Raw genomic sequence first — 16,390 nt, 5'->3', positions numbered from 1 at the left:
ACACTAAATCTAGCATGCGACTGCTCAGATGGATGTGAAAGGTTCCATGGCACTACTGCAGAGAAGAGCAGGGGAGTTTGCCTTGGTATCCTGGCCAATATTTCCCCTTCAATTAACATCAGTAAAGGCATGATATGGTAATAGTTGGCGTTGCAATTTTAAACATTCATTTACGGGATGTGGATGACGCTGGCCAGGCCAGCATTTATTACCCATCCCTAGTTGTCCTTAAGAAGGTGATGGTGAGCTGCCTCCTTGAACCACTGCAGTCCATGTGATGTAGGTACACCCACAGTGATGTCAGGAAGGGAATTCCAGGATTTTGACCCAGCTACAGTGAAGGAATGGCAATATATTTCCAAGTCAGGATGGTTAGTGGCTTGGCAGTGGCACTACCAGGTAGTGGTGTTCCCATCTATCTGCTGCCCTTGTCCTTCTAGAATGTAGCAGTCATGGGTTTGGAAGGTGCTGACTAAGAGCCTTGGCGAATTCCTGCAGTGCCTCTTGTAGATGGTACACACTGCTGCCACTGTGCGTTGGCGGTGGAGGGAGTGAATGTTTGTGGATGTGGTGTCAATCAAGCAGGCTGCTTTGTCCTGGATGGTGTCAAGCTTCTTGAGTGTTGTGGGAGCTGCACTCATCCAGGCAAGTGGACTGTATTGCATCACACTCCTGACTCATGCCTTGTAGATGGTGGACAGGCTTTGGGGAGTCAGGAGATGAGTTACTCATCGCAGGATTCCTAGCCTCTGACTTGCTCTTGTAGTCACAGTATTTATATGGTGGGTCCAGTTCAGTTTCTGGTCAATGGTAACCCCCAGGATGTTGATAGTGGGGGATTCAGCGATGGTAATGCCATTGAATGTCAAGTGGCAATGGTTGAATTCTCTCTTGTTGGAGATGGTCATTTCCTGACATTTGTGTGGTGTGAATGTTACTTGCCTTCAGCCATTTCTTGATATCAAGTGGAGTTTATCGAATTGGCTGAAGACTGTGATGCTGGGGCATCCAGAGGAGGCTGCGATAGATCATCCACTTGGCACTTCTGGCTGAATTTGTTGCGAATGCTTCAGCCTTATCTTTTTGCACTGATGTGCTGGGCTCTCCCATTATTGAGGATGGGGATATTTGTGGAGCCTCCTCCTTCAGTGAGTTATTTATTTATTATTTATTTATTTATTTGCCTAACACCATTCACAACTGGATGTGGCAAGACTGCAGAGCTTAGATCTAATCTGTTGGTTGTGGAATTACTTAGCTCTGTCTATCACTGCTGCTTGTCATGCAAGTAGTCCTGTGTTATAGCTTCACCAGGTTGACACCTCATTTTTAGGTATGCTTGATGCTGCTCCTGGCATGCCCTCCTGCACTCTTCATTGAACCAGGGTTGATCCCCTAGCTTTATGGTAATGGTAGAGTGGGGGATATGCTGGGCCATGAGGTTACATATTGTGATTGAGTACAATTCTGCTGCTGCTGATGGCGCTGTGGGCCTCATGGGTGCCCAGTCTTAAGTTGCTCAGTCTATTTGAAATCTATCCCCTTTAGCATGGTGGTAGTGCCACAGAATACAATGGAGGGTATCCTCAATGTGAAGGCGGGACTTTGTCTCCACAATGACTGTGTGGTGGTCACTCCTACTGATACTGTCATGGACAGATGCATCTGGGGCGGGCAGGTTGGTGAGGATGAGGTCAAGTATGTTTTTCCCTCTTGTTGGTTTCCTCACCACCTGCCACAGACCCAGTCTAGCAGCTATGTCCTCTAGGACTCAGCCAGCTCGATCAGTTGTGGTGCTACCGAGTCACTCTGGTGACGGACATTGAAGTCCCCCACCCAGAGTACATTCTGCACCCTTGCCACCCTCAGTGCTTCCTCCAAGTGGCGTTCAACATGGAGAAGCACTGATTCATCAGCTGAGGGAGGGCGGTATGTGGTAATCGGCAGGAAGTTTCATTGCCCATGTTTGACCTGACGTAATGAGATTTCATGGGGTTCGGAGTCGATGTTAAGGACTCCCAGAGCAACTCCTTCCTGACTCTATACCACTGTGCCGCCACCTGTGCTGGGTCTGCCCTGCCGGTGGGATGGCGGTGATGGTGATGTCTGGGACATTATCTGTAAGGTATGATTCCCTGAGGATGACTATGTCAGGCTGTTGCTTGACTAGTCTGTGAGACAGCTCTCCCAATTTTGGCACTAGCCCCCAGATGTTAGTAGGAGGACTTTGCAGGGTCGACAGGGCTGAGATCGCCATTGTTGTTTCCGGTGCCTAGTTCAATGCTGGGTGGTCTGTCCAGTTTCATTCCTTTTTTGAGATTTGTTAGCAGTTTGACACAACTGAGTGGCTTGCTAGGCCATTTCAGAGGGTATTTCAGAGTCAACCACATTGCTGTGGGTCTGGTGTCATATGTAGGCCAGACCAGGTGAGCAGATTTCCTTCCCTAAAGGACATTAGTGAACCCGATGGGTTTTTACAACAATCATTCCATGGTCATCATTAGACTTTTTAATTCCAGATTTTTATTGAAATCCCGTGGTGGGATTTGAACCCGGGTCCCCAGAGGATTACCCTGGATTACCAGTCCAGTGACAATACCACTACGCACTGCCTCCCCAATTACAGGAGTTAACTGTGCAGATTGACCGTCATTTCATGTAACACTGACCACACATCATTGGCTGTAAAGTGCTTTGAGACATTTGTAGTTATGAAAATCACTATATAAATGCAGTCTTTTTTTATTTTCACAGCTGTTTCTCGTGGACGTTCGATTTCCTAACATCTGTGTTTTAAAAAAAATCTTAAAAATAGAAAAATAAAATCACCCTTTTTCCCTCCCCCTTGTTTTCACGCTGATAATCTTAAATTTATGTGCACTAGTTACTGACTCATCTCACAGTGGTTAAAGTTGTTTTCCTATTGGATGTCAAAACCCCTCATATGTTTGGAGCACCTCATTCAGATTTTTAACCACCTTTGCTTTGAAAAAGCTTCAATTTTTCCGATCTTTTCTCATAACTGAAACCTGAGTTTTTTTCTCCACCGTTGTCCTGGCCTTGCACATAGGAGCAGGAGGAGGCCATTCAGCCCCTTGAGCCTGTTCTGCTATTTAACTAGATCATGACTGATCTTCTACCTGAACGCCATCTTCCTGCGCTATCCTTCGATGTCATTGGTATCTGGAAATCTATCGGTCTCTGCTTTGAACATGCTCAATAACTAAGCCTCCACAGCCCTCAGGGGTAGAGAATTCCAAAGATTCACCAGGTTCTGAGTGGAGAAATTCCCCTCATCTCAGTCCTAAATGGCCTGACCCTTATTCTAAGACTGTCTCTCCTGGTTCTAGACTCACCTACCTCTTGAAGCAGGGCTCATTAAAAATTGAACACTGTTTTCTAACTGGTCTAGACGATGATTTGTATGGATTCAGAATGAGCTTATACTTTTATACACTCTATATCCCAATTAAAAAACTTAAAATTCCATTTACTTGCTCTTTTAAACAGCTAGACTGGAATTTGGGATTATTGTACCTGAACCCCAAGTGTTTCTGCCTCTCGTCTATTCTTAACAGTTAAGGCACTTTTTAACAAATGGGGTGGAGGTTGGGGGGAGTCGAGTGGGACTAATTGTATTCTGTCATCTGGAATGACTCCTGTTGTCATTCTATTAGACTCTTCCTTGTCATTGTGACACATACGGAGTGTATGAATAGTCTTCATCCTAGATCTGAGTGAGTTCAAGCACTACTTGTTACTATAATACATCACTGTATGAAAGACATGGAATTGTCTGACATTCCTTGCTAATATATTTCAATCAACAGTAAAGAGCCAGTGGTTGACATGTTTGTAAGACCCTTTACACAGGTTGGATGTATTACTATTTTGGTGCAAGAGGCTTCAAGATAAAGAATAAGTGTTTTAGGTTTTTTAATTAAGGTTTTGTCTAATGTATCTTTAATTTTTCTAACCAAGGAGTTGAAAATTTTTGTACTGGCAGATAAACCTTCAACAAATGCAAAACGCGGGTTTGTAGGAAAGGGCAGAGAGATTACCACCAAGCATGACGAAGTGACTTGTGGCAGAAGGAACACTGCTCGAATGGAAAATGTAAACATTTCTCTCTATTCATATCTCTCTTGCTATCACATACTTGTATTCTGGGTGGAGTAGGAGTGGTGTTGTTTACACTTGTTGAGCTGCTTGTTTCTACCCTTTCAAAATAGATATTAAATACATAGCATGTACTGTGAAAAATAATATTAAATATGCTATTTACCGTCTGCATAGTCATGAGATTCATATCTATAATGTTATTGGAAAATTTTTTTTAAAAATAGAGTTTATTGCCGTCTGTCTATTTGTGTGTGTGTGTGCATCTTAATTGGATTAAAGACAGCTAGTCTGGGTGCTTTGATGTATAGAAAGAAGTAGGTTTGAAATGGTAATTAGACAAACATGGGGAAGTTTATAAACATGGGTGTTAAGGGGGGTACATTTGCATTTGTTGAAAAAGGCATTTGAGTGGGAGTAAAATCTTGTACCGAGCTGGGAGACGCCAAGCAATGTGTTTATATTACTAATAAAATTAGTGGGATGAAAATGTTATTGTTAGAAGATGTGACATTAAAAACCTCGTAATACAACGGGAAATTTACATTCAAAGGAAAAGCTAGGTACAAACAGAAAGGAGTTTGTGTGTAAGGCAGAGGCATTTAAGATCTAACCTGCCTGTATGCCCGCAACTGTGTCTGCAAGGAAACTCCTTTTGAATTTGTATGGTCAAATTTGCTTTGCCTGGGGTCTTTTTAAATCTGAGTTTCACTGTTGCCTTAAAGGGGGTGTAACTGAGAGTCAGATTAATTTGGGGATTTGTTTAAAAGTTATTATAGTAGGAATTTGTAGCCATGTGTATATGTTTACTTTGTTAAATTAATAAATACTTAATTTAGTTTTATATAAAAAAAACTTCTTGAGACTTGCTGGCCTTATAACTACTGAATTCAAAGCCTGCAACTCAAAAAATACAAATTGCAAAAATGGGTTATGACAGTTGTTTCAAGTTTCCCTCTGGCTTTCGGCTGTGTCATGATACTTATTTTCTTATAAAGGGGAGTTTCCTCTTGCTAAACTGTAAATGTAAGACCCATTGATAGTGTGCTGAAAGCCATAACCTGGATAGTGCTAGGTAAGCTTAAGGGCAATCAAGGATAGCGATAACTGTTGACCTTATTGGAGACAATCCATGAGCAAGTAAAAAAAATAAATAAATTTAATGATCCCAAATTTGTTTTTCTTTATAGTTTGCTCCAGAGTTCCAAGTTGGAGACGGAATCGGGATGGATTTGAAACTATCTAACCGTGTTTTCAATGCGCTAAAGCAGCACTCGTATTCTGAACAGCGTCGCAGTGCTAGGATTCACGAGAAGAAAGAACATTCTACCTCTGTATGTCTCACTTTGTTAACGTGTTAAATGTGACCTAGCACAGAGGGATAACAGCATAGGAGGCGGTGTTAGGACTGCAGCTGATGCTATTCGCTGAGCAAGCCAAATCCCAGAGGAAAACTTGTCTTACCAATCATCCTTTTTTGCAAACCAGGGCAAAACTACTGACCCCAGAAGCATAGAATCCCAGTAACACTTTTAAGATTTAAAAATTAAAAAGATTCATTAACAAAAAACAAACAAGATTAAAATTGCACAGTTGAAATAGTCTTCCAATCCCAAAAAAACCCACTTCATCAAAGCACACAACTACTTGGTAACAGCTCCCTTATAGATTTTTATGGCTAAAAATCTACGTAATATTACCCAAGGCAAAAACTGCTGCTACTTTAATAAAGTATATCACATGACTTCTCACTCTCTTCCACTCTGCTGCGGAACTGAAGGAAGTTCAGAAACAGCCTGCTTTCTGAAAATAAAGACTTGTCTGGCTTGAAACTGGATGGCCTGCTTCAAATTCACCCTTTTTCTCAGCACAGAGCTGGTCTCAGGATATCTCCCCTGCACAGCCACCTCAACTCAACTAAACATCTCCCTTAAATATCTTTTTTTCCCTTTCATCCTAGGCTCCATTGTCCTAAACACCTTTGTGAACTCAACTTTTCCAAAATATAAAATGGGTTCATGTCTTCCTATTGCCTCTACTTTCGAGTCAGATAAAATTTAATAACCTTCCCTTGTTTACTTATGAAACCTTCGTAAATTGCACAGGTCCCTGAAACTCCCTTTTTTAGTTTGGCAGCTGAAAAGTCAAGTTGTTACCTATCACCTAATGTAAATTTTAAAACCCAACTTATTTACTTGTAATTGCAATTTCACCATAGCCACTCATTACAAATGCATGCAATTAGCTCCTTTACCTTTCGCCTCTCAGTTCCTATAGACAAGCTGTCTTTACTAACTTTCCCCCAGTTTCATTACCCATGGACGCACACAGCCATACACACACATACACACACACCCTTCTTTACAGAATACCACCATATTCCCAAAAATATTTAAAAAGATAACATCCATCTTCACAGGCCATTCAGCTTATCATGACTGTGCCAGCTCTTGGAAACTGCTATCTAATTAGTCCCATTTCTCTCCCTCTTTCCCCATAACTCTGAATTTTTTCCCCCCCTTCAAGTATTTATCTCGCTCCCTTTTGAGAGTTATTATTGAATTTGCTTCCACTGCCCTTTCAGGCAGCGCATTCCTGATTGCCACAACTCGCTGAATTAAGGGGAGAAAATTTCTCCTCATCTGCCATTGGCTCTTTTGCCAATTATCTGAAGTCTTTTGCCCTCCAGTTAGCCACCCTCCTGCCTCTGGAAACAGAGTAAATAAGGAGAAGCTATCAAAAAGAGAAAAGAACCAGTGTGAATACGATGGAAATGTTGATGTGCTCCAGCCCCTATGTGATTCAATGTTGAAATGACTAGTTGTTTAAATTGGCTTAAGATCAGCGGTTGGTGATTAATAAATCAGTCTTTAAAAAATACTTTGTGATATTATGCTAATCTTTGCCTTCCAAGAGGTGATTGAATTCTTGTTTCCCCTGTTGTTGAGCCAGCAACAAATGTTTTGTATGGTCTGGTATGATTTTAGCGCATTAATACTTTGCACTGTGGCATGACTGTCTTTTACTGGCTCTGTCTGTTTTAAAGTATTTAAAGCAATGTCTTTGAACAAGAACTGTTCTCTGGTAACATAGTTTCAATCTGCACTGGGGAAAGTTGACTGATGATAAATGTAATTGTCTTTATTTTTGATTGACGGTGAGCTGGTTTGCTGTCTAAATTCCCATTGCCTATTCTCTTGCCACCTCAGGACCAAGCTGTAGACTCGAAAACTCGTTTGCTGCTGTACAAAATGGTGAATGCTGGGGTATTGGAAAGCGTCAGTGGCTGCATCAGCACAGGCAAAGAGTCTGTGATCTTCCATGCTAAAGGAGGAAGGTACATATTCGTCTAAAAATAAGCCGTCCCCCCCCACCCTCCTCGCAGAAATTCTACCTATCAGCAGAGATTGAGTTCGAGAAGAGAAGACTGAGGGGTGACCTGATTGGGATCTTTAAAATAATGAAGGTATTCGATAGGGTGGACGCAGAGAAGATATTTCTATTTACAATAGGGAGTGTAAAACCAGGGGCCATAAATTTAAAGTTGTCAGTAATAAATCCGATGGGGGGGATTTCAGGAAAAGCTCCTTTACCCAGAGAGTGACGAGAATGTGGAACTCACCACCACAGGGAGTGGGTGGAAGTGAATAGCAGAGATGGATTTAAGGGGAATTTGGATAAACACATGAGGGAGAAAGGAATAGAAGGATATGGTGAGATAAAATAGGGTGGGAGGAGGTTTGTGTGGAACCTAAACATTGGCATAGTCCTGTTGGGCCGAGTGGCCTTTCTCTGTGATGTATATAACGTGCAATCCTATGGAATTGAAAGACCCAATTTAAGATTGTAAGTTGGGCTCGCAGTGTGGCTTGCTTACATGTGCTAGACGCCACATAGATTCTCTGTCAGGCCTTGTCCTTCACAGAGAGAAGGAACATGTCCACACTTTGCACCTTTTTCATCTAAACAAAAAATTCGGGAACAGTCATTCCCTGGGCAATGCCTTGATTAATCGTCGATCTGCCTGGTTTGAATTTGAACAAAGCTGGTGAGTTAACTGCCCCATGCTGCATTCTTCTTGGCAATGCCTCCACCAATCAGCACTCTCTTCTCATGCAGTATAAATTGTTGTTCCCCCATTACAGATTGGTAATTTCTTGTGAGATATCCTGACGAGTGCAAGATGAAAAGATTAGATAGCATGCCTATTTTCTCAGCAATACTCAAAAGTGACCTGTTACAGAGATGATTCTTTCTATCACCAGCATGATGATATAGGTGTTTCCTGCTGGCTGTAACATGCATCTCCAAACTGTAATTAACATTTGCACAAATTCATTGTGGTTTCTCTCTCTCTCTCTCAAGCATGGATGACAAAATGGTTCCCGCAGAGTGTGCCATCAAAGTTTTTAAAACGACGCTTAATGAGTTCAAGAACCGTGATAAGTACATCAAAGATGATTATAGATTCAAAGACCGCTTTAGCCATCTGAATCCTCGCAAAATCATTCGCATGTGGGCAGAGAAGGAGATGCACAACTTGGTCAGGTAGTGCCTCTTTCTTTTGAATTGAAAAATTGACCTGAGGTTTGTGAAGTTAGAAAATTTGGTGCACTCTCGTTCTGTCCCATGGCAGTTTCACACTTATTGAACGTTTCGAATTCTGTCAATTTATTACAGGAGAAATTGCAATCACGTAGACTTAATTGCCACAGTTTGTGTGATGCATTGACGACTGCTTCCACAGGTATCGTAGGGGACTGGCTGGTGTAGCCCTGGCTGACATGGGAGGGGTGTGTGGTGCCCAGAACCGAACACAGTTGGGGTCTAACCAGAGCTTTAAATACCACATTCCATTAAACATTTTAATTATTTTTTGCACCTGCCAAAGCTCTTCTCCATGATTTGTTTTTGAAAAAATATTTTTGGTATCTTTGCCACCTCAACCTCTTCCTCCTCTTCTGTGAAGAACATTACGAAGGAATTATTTAGTGTGGGGAACATGGGTTCAAATCCCATCATGGCGGCTGCTGGAATTTAAATTTAATAAATCTGGAATTGAAAACTAGTCTCAGTAACGGTGACTATGAAACTTTCATTGATTGTCATAAATCATCTGCTTCACTAATGTCCTTTATGGAAGGAAATCTGCCATCCTTACCTGGTCTGGCCTACGTGTGATTCCAGAACCTCAGCAACGTGGTTGACTCTTAACTGCCCCTCTGAAATGGCCTAGCAAGCCGCTCAGTTCAAGGGCAATTAGGGATGGGCAACAAATGCTGGTCTTGCCCAGCGACACCCACATCTCATGAAAGAATAAAAAAGTCTGCCATTTTCTTAACTTTCAATTCCTTTATCACCTGTGGCTGTCTTTAAGAACCCACATTACCTGAGGCCGCCTTCTCTCTCTCTCTCTCTCTCTCTCTCAATATACTTGTTGAAACTTTTTATGACACCCTCACAAGCTTTTTTTTATGATTTTCCGTTTTGCTGCTGTTAGTCCTTGTAACCCTTTGTATTTCCAAATATATCTCCAGTATTCTTTGCAGTTGTACAACCCCTTCCTTCTAGTTTTATACTATCTCTTAATCCTATTGGATGATCAAGGGGTAATTATAATTGTATGATTTTTGGATACCATTGCAAGCTTCACCATACATCTGTAGACAAATCAAATGAATCAAGATGAGTGAAGAATAAAGCGGCTTTTTTTTTCTGTTCACCAGCCCTTCCTACATGGTGTCTATCTTTTCGACCACCTCCGCTATTAAAACTCGCCATGATTTCTATGTCCCTCTTAAATCTGACACTCACCCATCCCTGATTTTCATCACCCACCATCTGCGGCTGGACCTTCAGCTGCTTAAGTTTTAAGGAGCGTCTTATAGGAGGAAAGAGAGGTGGAGAGATCCAGAGCTTAGGACCCAGGCAGCTGAAAGCACGACCCCCAGTGGATGATCAAGAGGCTGGAATTGGAGGGGCGCAAGAGATCTGAGGGTTGTGGGGCTGGAGGAGATTAGAGAGATAGGGAGGGGCAAAGCTATGAAGGGATTTGAAAACAAGGATGAGAATTTTAAAAACAGGCATTGCTTAACTGGAAGCTGATGTATGTCAGCAAGCAATGTGTGAACGGGTTTGCTGAGGGTCAGGACAGGGGCAGCAGGGTTTTGAATGACTTCATTATACTGTGGGTAAAATGTTGGAGACCAGCAAGGAGTATGGTGGAATAGTCAAGTCAACAATGACATGAATGAGGGATTCAGTAGCAGCTGAAGTAAGACGGGTGGAGTTGAGCGATGTTATGGAACTGTAAACAGGCAGCGTGATGGCGCGAATATGTGGTCAGAAGCTCATCTCGGGGTCAGAAAGGGCACTGAAGTTGTGAACAGTCTGGCTCAGACACAGACCATTGCCAGGGTGGAGGGATGGGATATGGAGCAGAGTTGAGAGCAAGGGCCAAAGACGAGGTCTTGGGCCTTCCGAACGTTTCACTGGAAGAAATTTCTGCTCATCTAGCACTGGATAAACTGCCTGATAATTTAGACACAGCGGAGGAGTTGAGTGAGACGTTGGAAACTCTAGAGTTGGGTGTCATTAGTGTATATGTAGTTCAGTATCAAATTATGTCTGATTATGCTCGTGTGGGCAGTTCTTATGTTAAAGGTGCTAATCAATAATCCAAGTTATTGATCTGTTTATTTTTCTGCAGAATGCAGGAAGCTGGAATTCCCTGTCCAGAGGTGATTATGCTTAAGAAGCATGTTCTGGTGATGTCCTTCATTGGCCAGGATCACGTGCCAGCTCCTAAATTAAAGGATGTCAAACTCAGCTCCGAAGATATGAAACGTGCCTACTACCAGGTTTTATATGTAGGTTATTCTTTCTCTACATGCACTCAACTTGCAATGATAACGAAAATGTTCTGCTGTTTTCAATCATACTGTAACTGTCAATTGTTTGGTGAATCCAAACAGAATTGAAAATATCTCAAGTCTTGAAAATTTGTGTGTGGGGAGGGGGGTGTGGGTGCGGGTGGGTGTTTCTGGGCATGTGGGAGGGTGTCTGTCTGGCTGTGGGGCGGGTGCCCAAACACAGACATACCCTCCATCTTCTCTAGTCTACCCTGCCTTTCATCTTCAAACCGTCGATCTCGTCAACTCGGCTTTCTCTTTTCTCTATCATTCGATATTTGCTAAGCAAAGGCTTTCTTTGTGCCATTTGTTAATGGTCTGTCTTCCCTTGCAGATGATGCAGCAACTATACACAGGATGTAAGCTTGTTCATGCTGATCTGAGTGCGTACAACATGCTGTGGCATATGGGGAAGGTGAGAATACTTTTACATGTGTAGAGGGGGGGGTAAGAAATGTGAGAATTTTGGTGAGGATGGAGTAGAAACCGAAAGCAGGAATACCAGACATGAATTTGAAGCTATCGGAATGGAGTGTGAAGTCCTTTCTTCACTGGTTATGGGCGTCGCTGGCTGGGCCAGCATTTATTGCTCATTCTTAGTTGCCCTTGAGAAGGTGGTGGTGAGCTGCCTTCTTGAACCGCTGCAGTCCATGTGGTGTAGGTACACCCACAGTGCTGTTAGGGAGGGAGTTCCAGGATTTTGACCCAGCGACAGTGAGGGAACGGCGATATATTTCCAAGTCAGGATGATGAGTGGCTTGGAAGGGAACTTGCAGGTGGTGGTGTTCCCATGTGTCTGCTGCCCTTGTCCTAGGTAGAGGCCGTGGGTTTCCTCTCAGATTGCTGTAGGTAGATTCAGCAATTATTTTAAACTCTAAATTAGCCTAATTTTTAATCCACTTCCTGCTAATACAAAAATTATCATTCATACCCTGGTAGGAATGTTGGAGGGGAGGCCATTCACGGCTCGAGCCTGTTCTACCTGCCATTCAGTTAGATTATGGCTGATCCATATTTCAACTTCATTTATCTACCTTGGTTCTGTACCCAAGAAAGATTTAGTCACCGTAGCTTTGAAATTATCAATTGACCCCAACTTCAAACAGCCTTTGGGGGTGAAAGTTAAGTTTCTACACATACTTGCATGAAGAAATGCTCCTAACATCTAGAATGATAGAATTGTTTTGATTTGTCTTAATCCTGAATGGCAATTGAAATGCTGGCAGATCTTAGCATGTGCTTAAAGTGACCCTCTTCCCCCAACCTCAGTGTTAAAGGAGCATGTACAGAATCCTTTCATTAAAATGGTTTTACGACACCAACTGGAATTCCGATGGCAAAGAAATGCCCTGTTGGTGATTCACACGATCGAGATGATTATAAACTTTCCTGTGTTTTTTGTTTCTTCACAGGTTTGGCTGATCGATGTCAGTCAGTCTGTGGAACCTACTCACCCTCATGGGCTTCAGTTTCTCTTCAGGGACTGTAAGAATGTTTCTCAGGTATCCATTACGTTACTTCTCTCTCTTACAGCTTAGCCTAGAATGAGTGCAGTTTGATGTGGAATTTACATCCCCGAAGGAGGCTGCTTGGCCAAACATTCCAGGCCAGTGTTAAAGCTCCACTTCGACCTTATTTCACTTCATCCTATCTCACCACCTCCTCATCGAGTTATCAAGCTTCCCCTGAAATGTACTGATGCTCTTCACTCCAACCACTCCTGGTGGCAACAAGTTCTAACCACTCCCTGGCTAAAGAAGTTTCTCCTGAATTCCCTATTTGATCTATGAGTGGAAGCATCACCTCTACATCTGCCCAATAAAACCCCTTCCTAATTTTGATGATCTCTATTGGGTCATCGCTCAGCCTTCTCTTTTCTAGAGAAAAATGTTCTGCCTTTCCTCATGTTTATAATTTCTCTTCTCCTTGGGGAGGCCATGGTGTGGTGGTATTGTCGCTGGGCTAGTAATCCAGAGACCCAGGGTAATGCTCTGGGGACTGGGTTTGAAAGCAGATGGTGGAATTTGAATTCAATAAAAATCTGGAATTATAAGCCTAACCATGACCACAAAACCATTGTCGATGGTTGTAAAAACCCATCTGGTTCACTGATGTCCTTTAGGGAAGGAAATCTTGCCGTCCTTACCTGGTCTGGCCTACATGTGACTCCAGACCCACAGCAATGTGGTTGACTCTGAAATAGCCGAGCCAGACACTCAGTTGTAACAAATCGCTACAAAGTCACAAAAAAAAAAGAAACAGGACGGTCCGCCCGGCATCGACTGGTCAAGCAACAGCCTGACATAGTCATCCTCACGGAATCATACATTACAGATAATGTCCCAGACACCACCATCACCATCCCTGGGTATGTCCTGTCCCACTGGCAGGACAGGCCCAGCAGAGGTGGCGGCACAGTGGGATACAGTCAGGAGGGAGTTGCCCTGGGCATACTTCACATTGACTCCAGACCCCATGAAGTCTCATGGCATCAGGACAAGGAAACCTGCTGATCACCATGTACCGCCCTCCCTCAGCTGATGAATCAGTGCTCCTCCATGTTGAACACCGCTCGGAGGAAGCACTGAGGGGGCAAGGGTACAGAATGTGCTCTGGGTGGAGGAGTTCAATGTCCATCACCAAGAGTGGCTCGGTAGCACCACAGCTGGCCGAGTCCTAAATGACATAGCTGCTAGACTGGGTCTGCGGCAGGTGGTGAGAGAACCGACAAGAGGGAAAAACAGACTTGACCTCATCCTCACCAACCTGACTGCCGCAGATGCATCTGTCCATGACAGAATCGATAGGAGTAACCACCGCACAGTCATTGTGGAGACAAGTTCACATTGAGGATACCCTCCATCGTGTTGTGTGGCACTACCACTGTGCTAAATGGGATAGATTTCAAACAGATCTAGCAACTCAAGACTGGGCATCCATGAGGCGCTGTGGGCCATCAGCAGCAGCAGAATTGTACTCAAACACAATCTGTAACCTTATGGCCTGTTATATTCCCCACTTTACCATTACCATCAAGCCAGGGGATCAACCCTGGTTCAATAAAGACTGCAGGAGGGCATGCCAGGAGCAGCATCAGGCATTTTGTAAAATGCTAGTTAAATGCATGTCTCTTATTTTGAAATTGGTACTTTTCGAATTGATGGCGTGCTTAATTTATGGTTTTATGATGTTACGCATATGTAGAGTGATCCTTTTTGTTGCTTTTCTTATTGCAGTTCTTTCAGAAGGCGGGAGTTGCAGACGCAATGGGTGAAAGGGAGCTTTTCAATGCTGTCTCTGGTTTAGATATTACAGCGGATAATGAAGTGGACTTCATTGTTCAGGTATAATCTTTTCATGGAATAAAGCATGGCTTTTAAGTGTCTTGAAATGTGTTACTATGCTTAAGGAGTTCTATAAATGCAAGTTGTTTTTGAGGACTCAGTTTGTAAGCATTTCGTTGGATAAACCAACGTAACTTGTATTTTCTAATATATTGCTGAAAGTGGGAAATATCACAGTTGTAATGGTGCAGAAGGAGGCTGTTTGGCCCATCGTGTTTGCACCAGTTCTTCAAATGAGCAACTCACCTGGTGCCATTCCCCCTACCTCTCCCCTAACCCTGCAGATTCTTCCTTTTCAGATAACAGTCTAATTCCCTTTTGAATGCTTCAATTGAACCTGCCTCCTCCCACACTCTCAGGCACTGCATTCCAAACCCTGAACACTTGCTGCATAAAAGATTTTCCTCATCCTTTTTTTTTTGCTTCTTTTACCAATTACTTCCAATCTGTGCCATCTCATTCTTGATCCTTTCCCAAGTGGGAAGTTGCTCCCTATCTATTCTGTCCAGACCCCCCTCATGATTTTGAATATCTTTATCAAATCTCCCCTCAACCTTCTTTTCCCTAAGGAAAACAGTCCTAACCTCACAATGTAATTGAACGGGCAAGGATGAAGCTAATTTTTGTTTTACTGTGATGTGAAATCTTTTGATTACCTGAGAGCTTATTTCTCTGCATGGTGTTTACAGATGGGTGAAATGTGCCAGATGATTTAATGAGTCTGGCTTTAAGACAAAATGCAACTTCAACTTTTGTCAATTGATAAATATTTGGCTAAGAAAACTAACAGCATGCAATTCTTTGAAGTATAAAATGTAAAATCAGATTAATGGATGCATTCATTTTAACGTCTGTGCTTAAAAATGTATTTGCCTTTATCAAAAAAAAAAATCTTAGATCGAAGCTTTGGAAAAAATCAACGAAGACCATGTCCAACAAATAGGGAAACGTGCGAGGATGATTTATGAATGTGAAATTCCAGCAGAAGATTAAAGGAGGACTGGCTTTTAAAACATTTTGCAGACTGACCTTTGCAAGCTGGGCTTGAACAGCGATGGAAATTTGATTGTGCAATTTAATTTGATTTAAAATTAGATTATCGATAGGTTTGTATACAGTAATTGGTATTTGCGACAGAAATTAGACTGGTGTGGTGATGTTGAAGATGCCGCTGGTGTTCCCTTTGTCTACACCATTTATGTTAATTTGGCACCTGTGACAGAGAAATGCTCTGCATTCTCTTGTGTTGGCAGAATTTCAAACCAAATAAACAATGCATCTTGACTTTAAACTACATTTTGAGTGAAAGCCATATTTTGACGTTTAGAGCGCAACCACAAAAGGTTGCACGTTTTAACATGGTCGCATTGAAATGGGGTGAGAGTGATGCGCACATTCGCTGTGTTATTTTATGAAATTGTAATCTTTTTATTTACCATTTTGATGTGTTGTGAGAGGTGCCACTGCAATGCAACACCTGCGCTCTAGCTATAACTTTTTCCAACCAGATTCACTGAGACCTCTGCAAATGCTGAGGGCAGCAGAATGTAATCTGAAGAAGTAATTTGGCTTTTCATTCACTTTTTAAAAAAAAAATTAGTTAGAAACTACTTGTGGTATTATGAGGTGATTTTGTAACTCATCTCACAATTTGTTTAAACAATACATAATGAAATTCTGTTTGTATTCAACAGATTACTAATGAATCTAAAAGGTATTAAAATATTTGGGATCAAATGGGAAGCTATTTATTTTGTGTTTATAAATGGCATTTAACAAAACACGCTGTGTAAGCTGAGTGTATCCAGAATGTTTTGTGTGGCATCTAGAATGAATATTACTGCGCTTGTGACATTGTGACTAAATATACAAGGCACTAGTTGGACCACACCTAGAATACTGTGAACAGTTTTGGTTCCCTTATCTAAGGCAAGATATACTGGCATTGGAGGCAGTCCAGAGAAGGTTCACGAGGTTGATTCTGGGTATGGAGTGATTTTCTTACAAGGAGAGGTT

The 16,390-nt window shown here is 42.3% G+C and overlaps 1 protein-coding gene across 1 annotated transcript in view; it reads left to right on the top strand.

Moving 5' to 3' along the window:
- The window catches only part of riok3 (RIO kinase 3 (yeast)), a 29,083-nt gene extending 12,972 nt beyond the window's left edge, over positions 1–16,111 (top strand). Inside the window, exons 5-13 of the mRNA XM_078541173.1 lie at positions 4,007–4,116; positions 5,310–5,453; positions 7,329–7,456; positions 8,485–8,667; positions 10,829–10,988; positions 11,365–11,445; positions 12,443–12,532; positions 14,267–14,374; positions 15,272–16,111. Coding sequence (XP_078397299.1) covers positions 4,007–4,116; positions 5,310–5,453; positions 7,329–7,456; positions 8,485–8,667; positions 10,829–10,988; positions 11,365–11,445; positions 12,443–12,532; positions 14,267–14,374; positions 15,272–15,367 — 1,100 coding nt within the window. The 3' untranslated portion in view covers positions 15,368–16,111. The remainder of the gene's footprint in view (positions 1–4,006; positions 4,117–5,309; positions 5,454–7,328; positions 7,457–8,484; positions 8,668–10,828; positions 10,989–11,364; positions 11,446–12,442; positions 12,533–14,266; positions 14,375–15,271) is intronic.
- The last annotated feature ends 279 nt before the right edge of the window (positions 16,112–16,390 follow it).

This window comes from Cetorhinus maximus, chromosome 4 (genome assembly GCF_964194155.1).
Source record: "Cetorhinus maximus chromosome 4, sCetMax3.hap1.1, whole genome shotgun sequence".
Classification (NCBI taxonomy): Eukaryota; Metazoa; Chordata; class Chondrichthyes; order Lamniformes; family Cetorhinidae; genus Cetorhinus; species Cetorhinus maximus.
The sequence above is the reverse complement of the archived record's forward strand: the minus strand, read 5'-3'. Positions and strand labels throughout refer to the sequence as shown.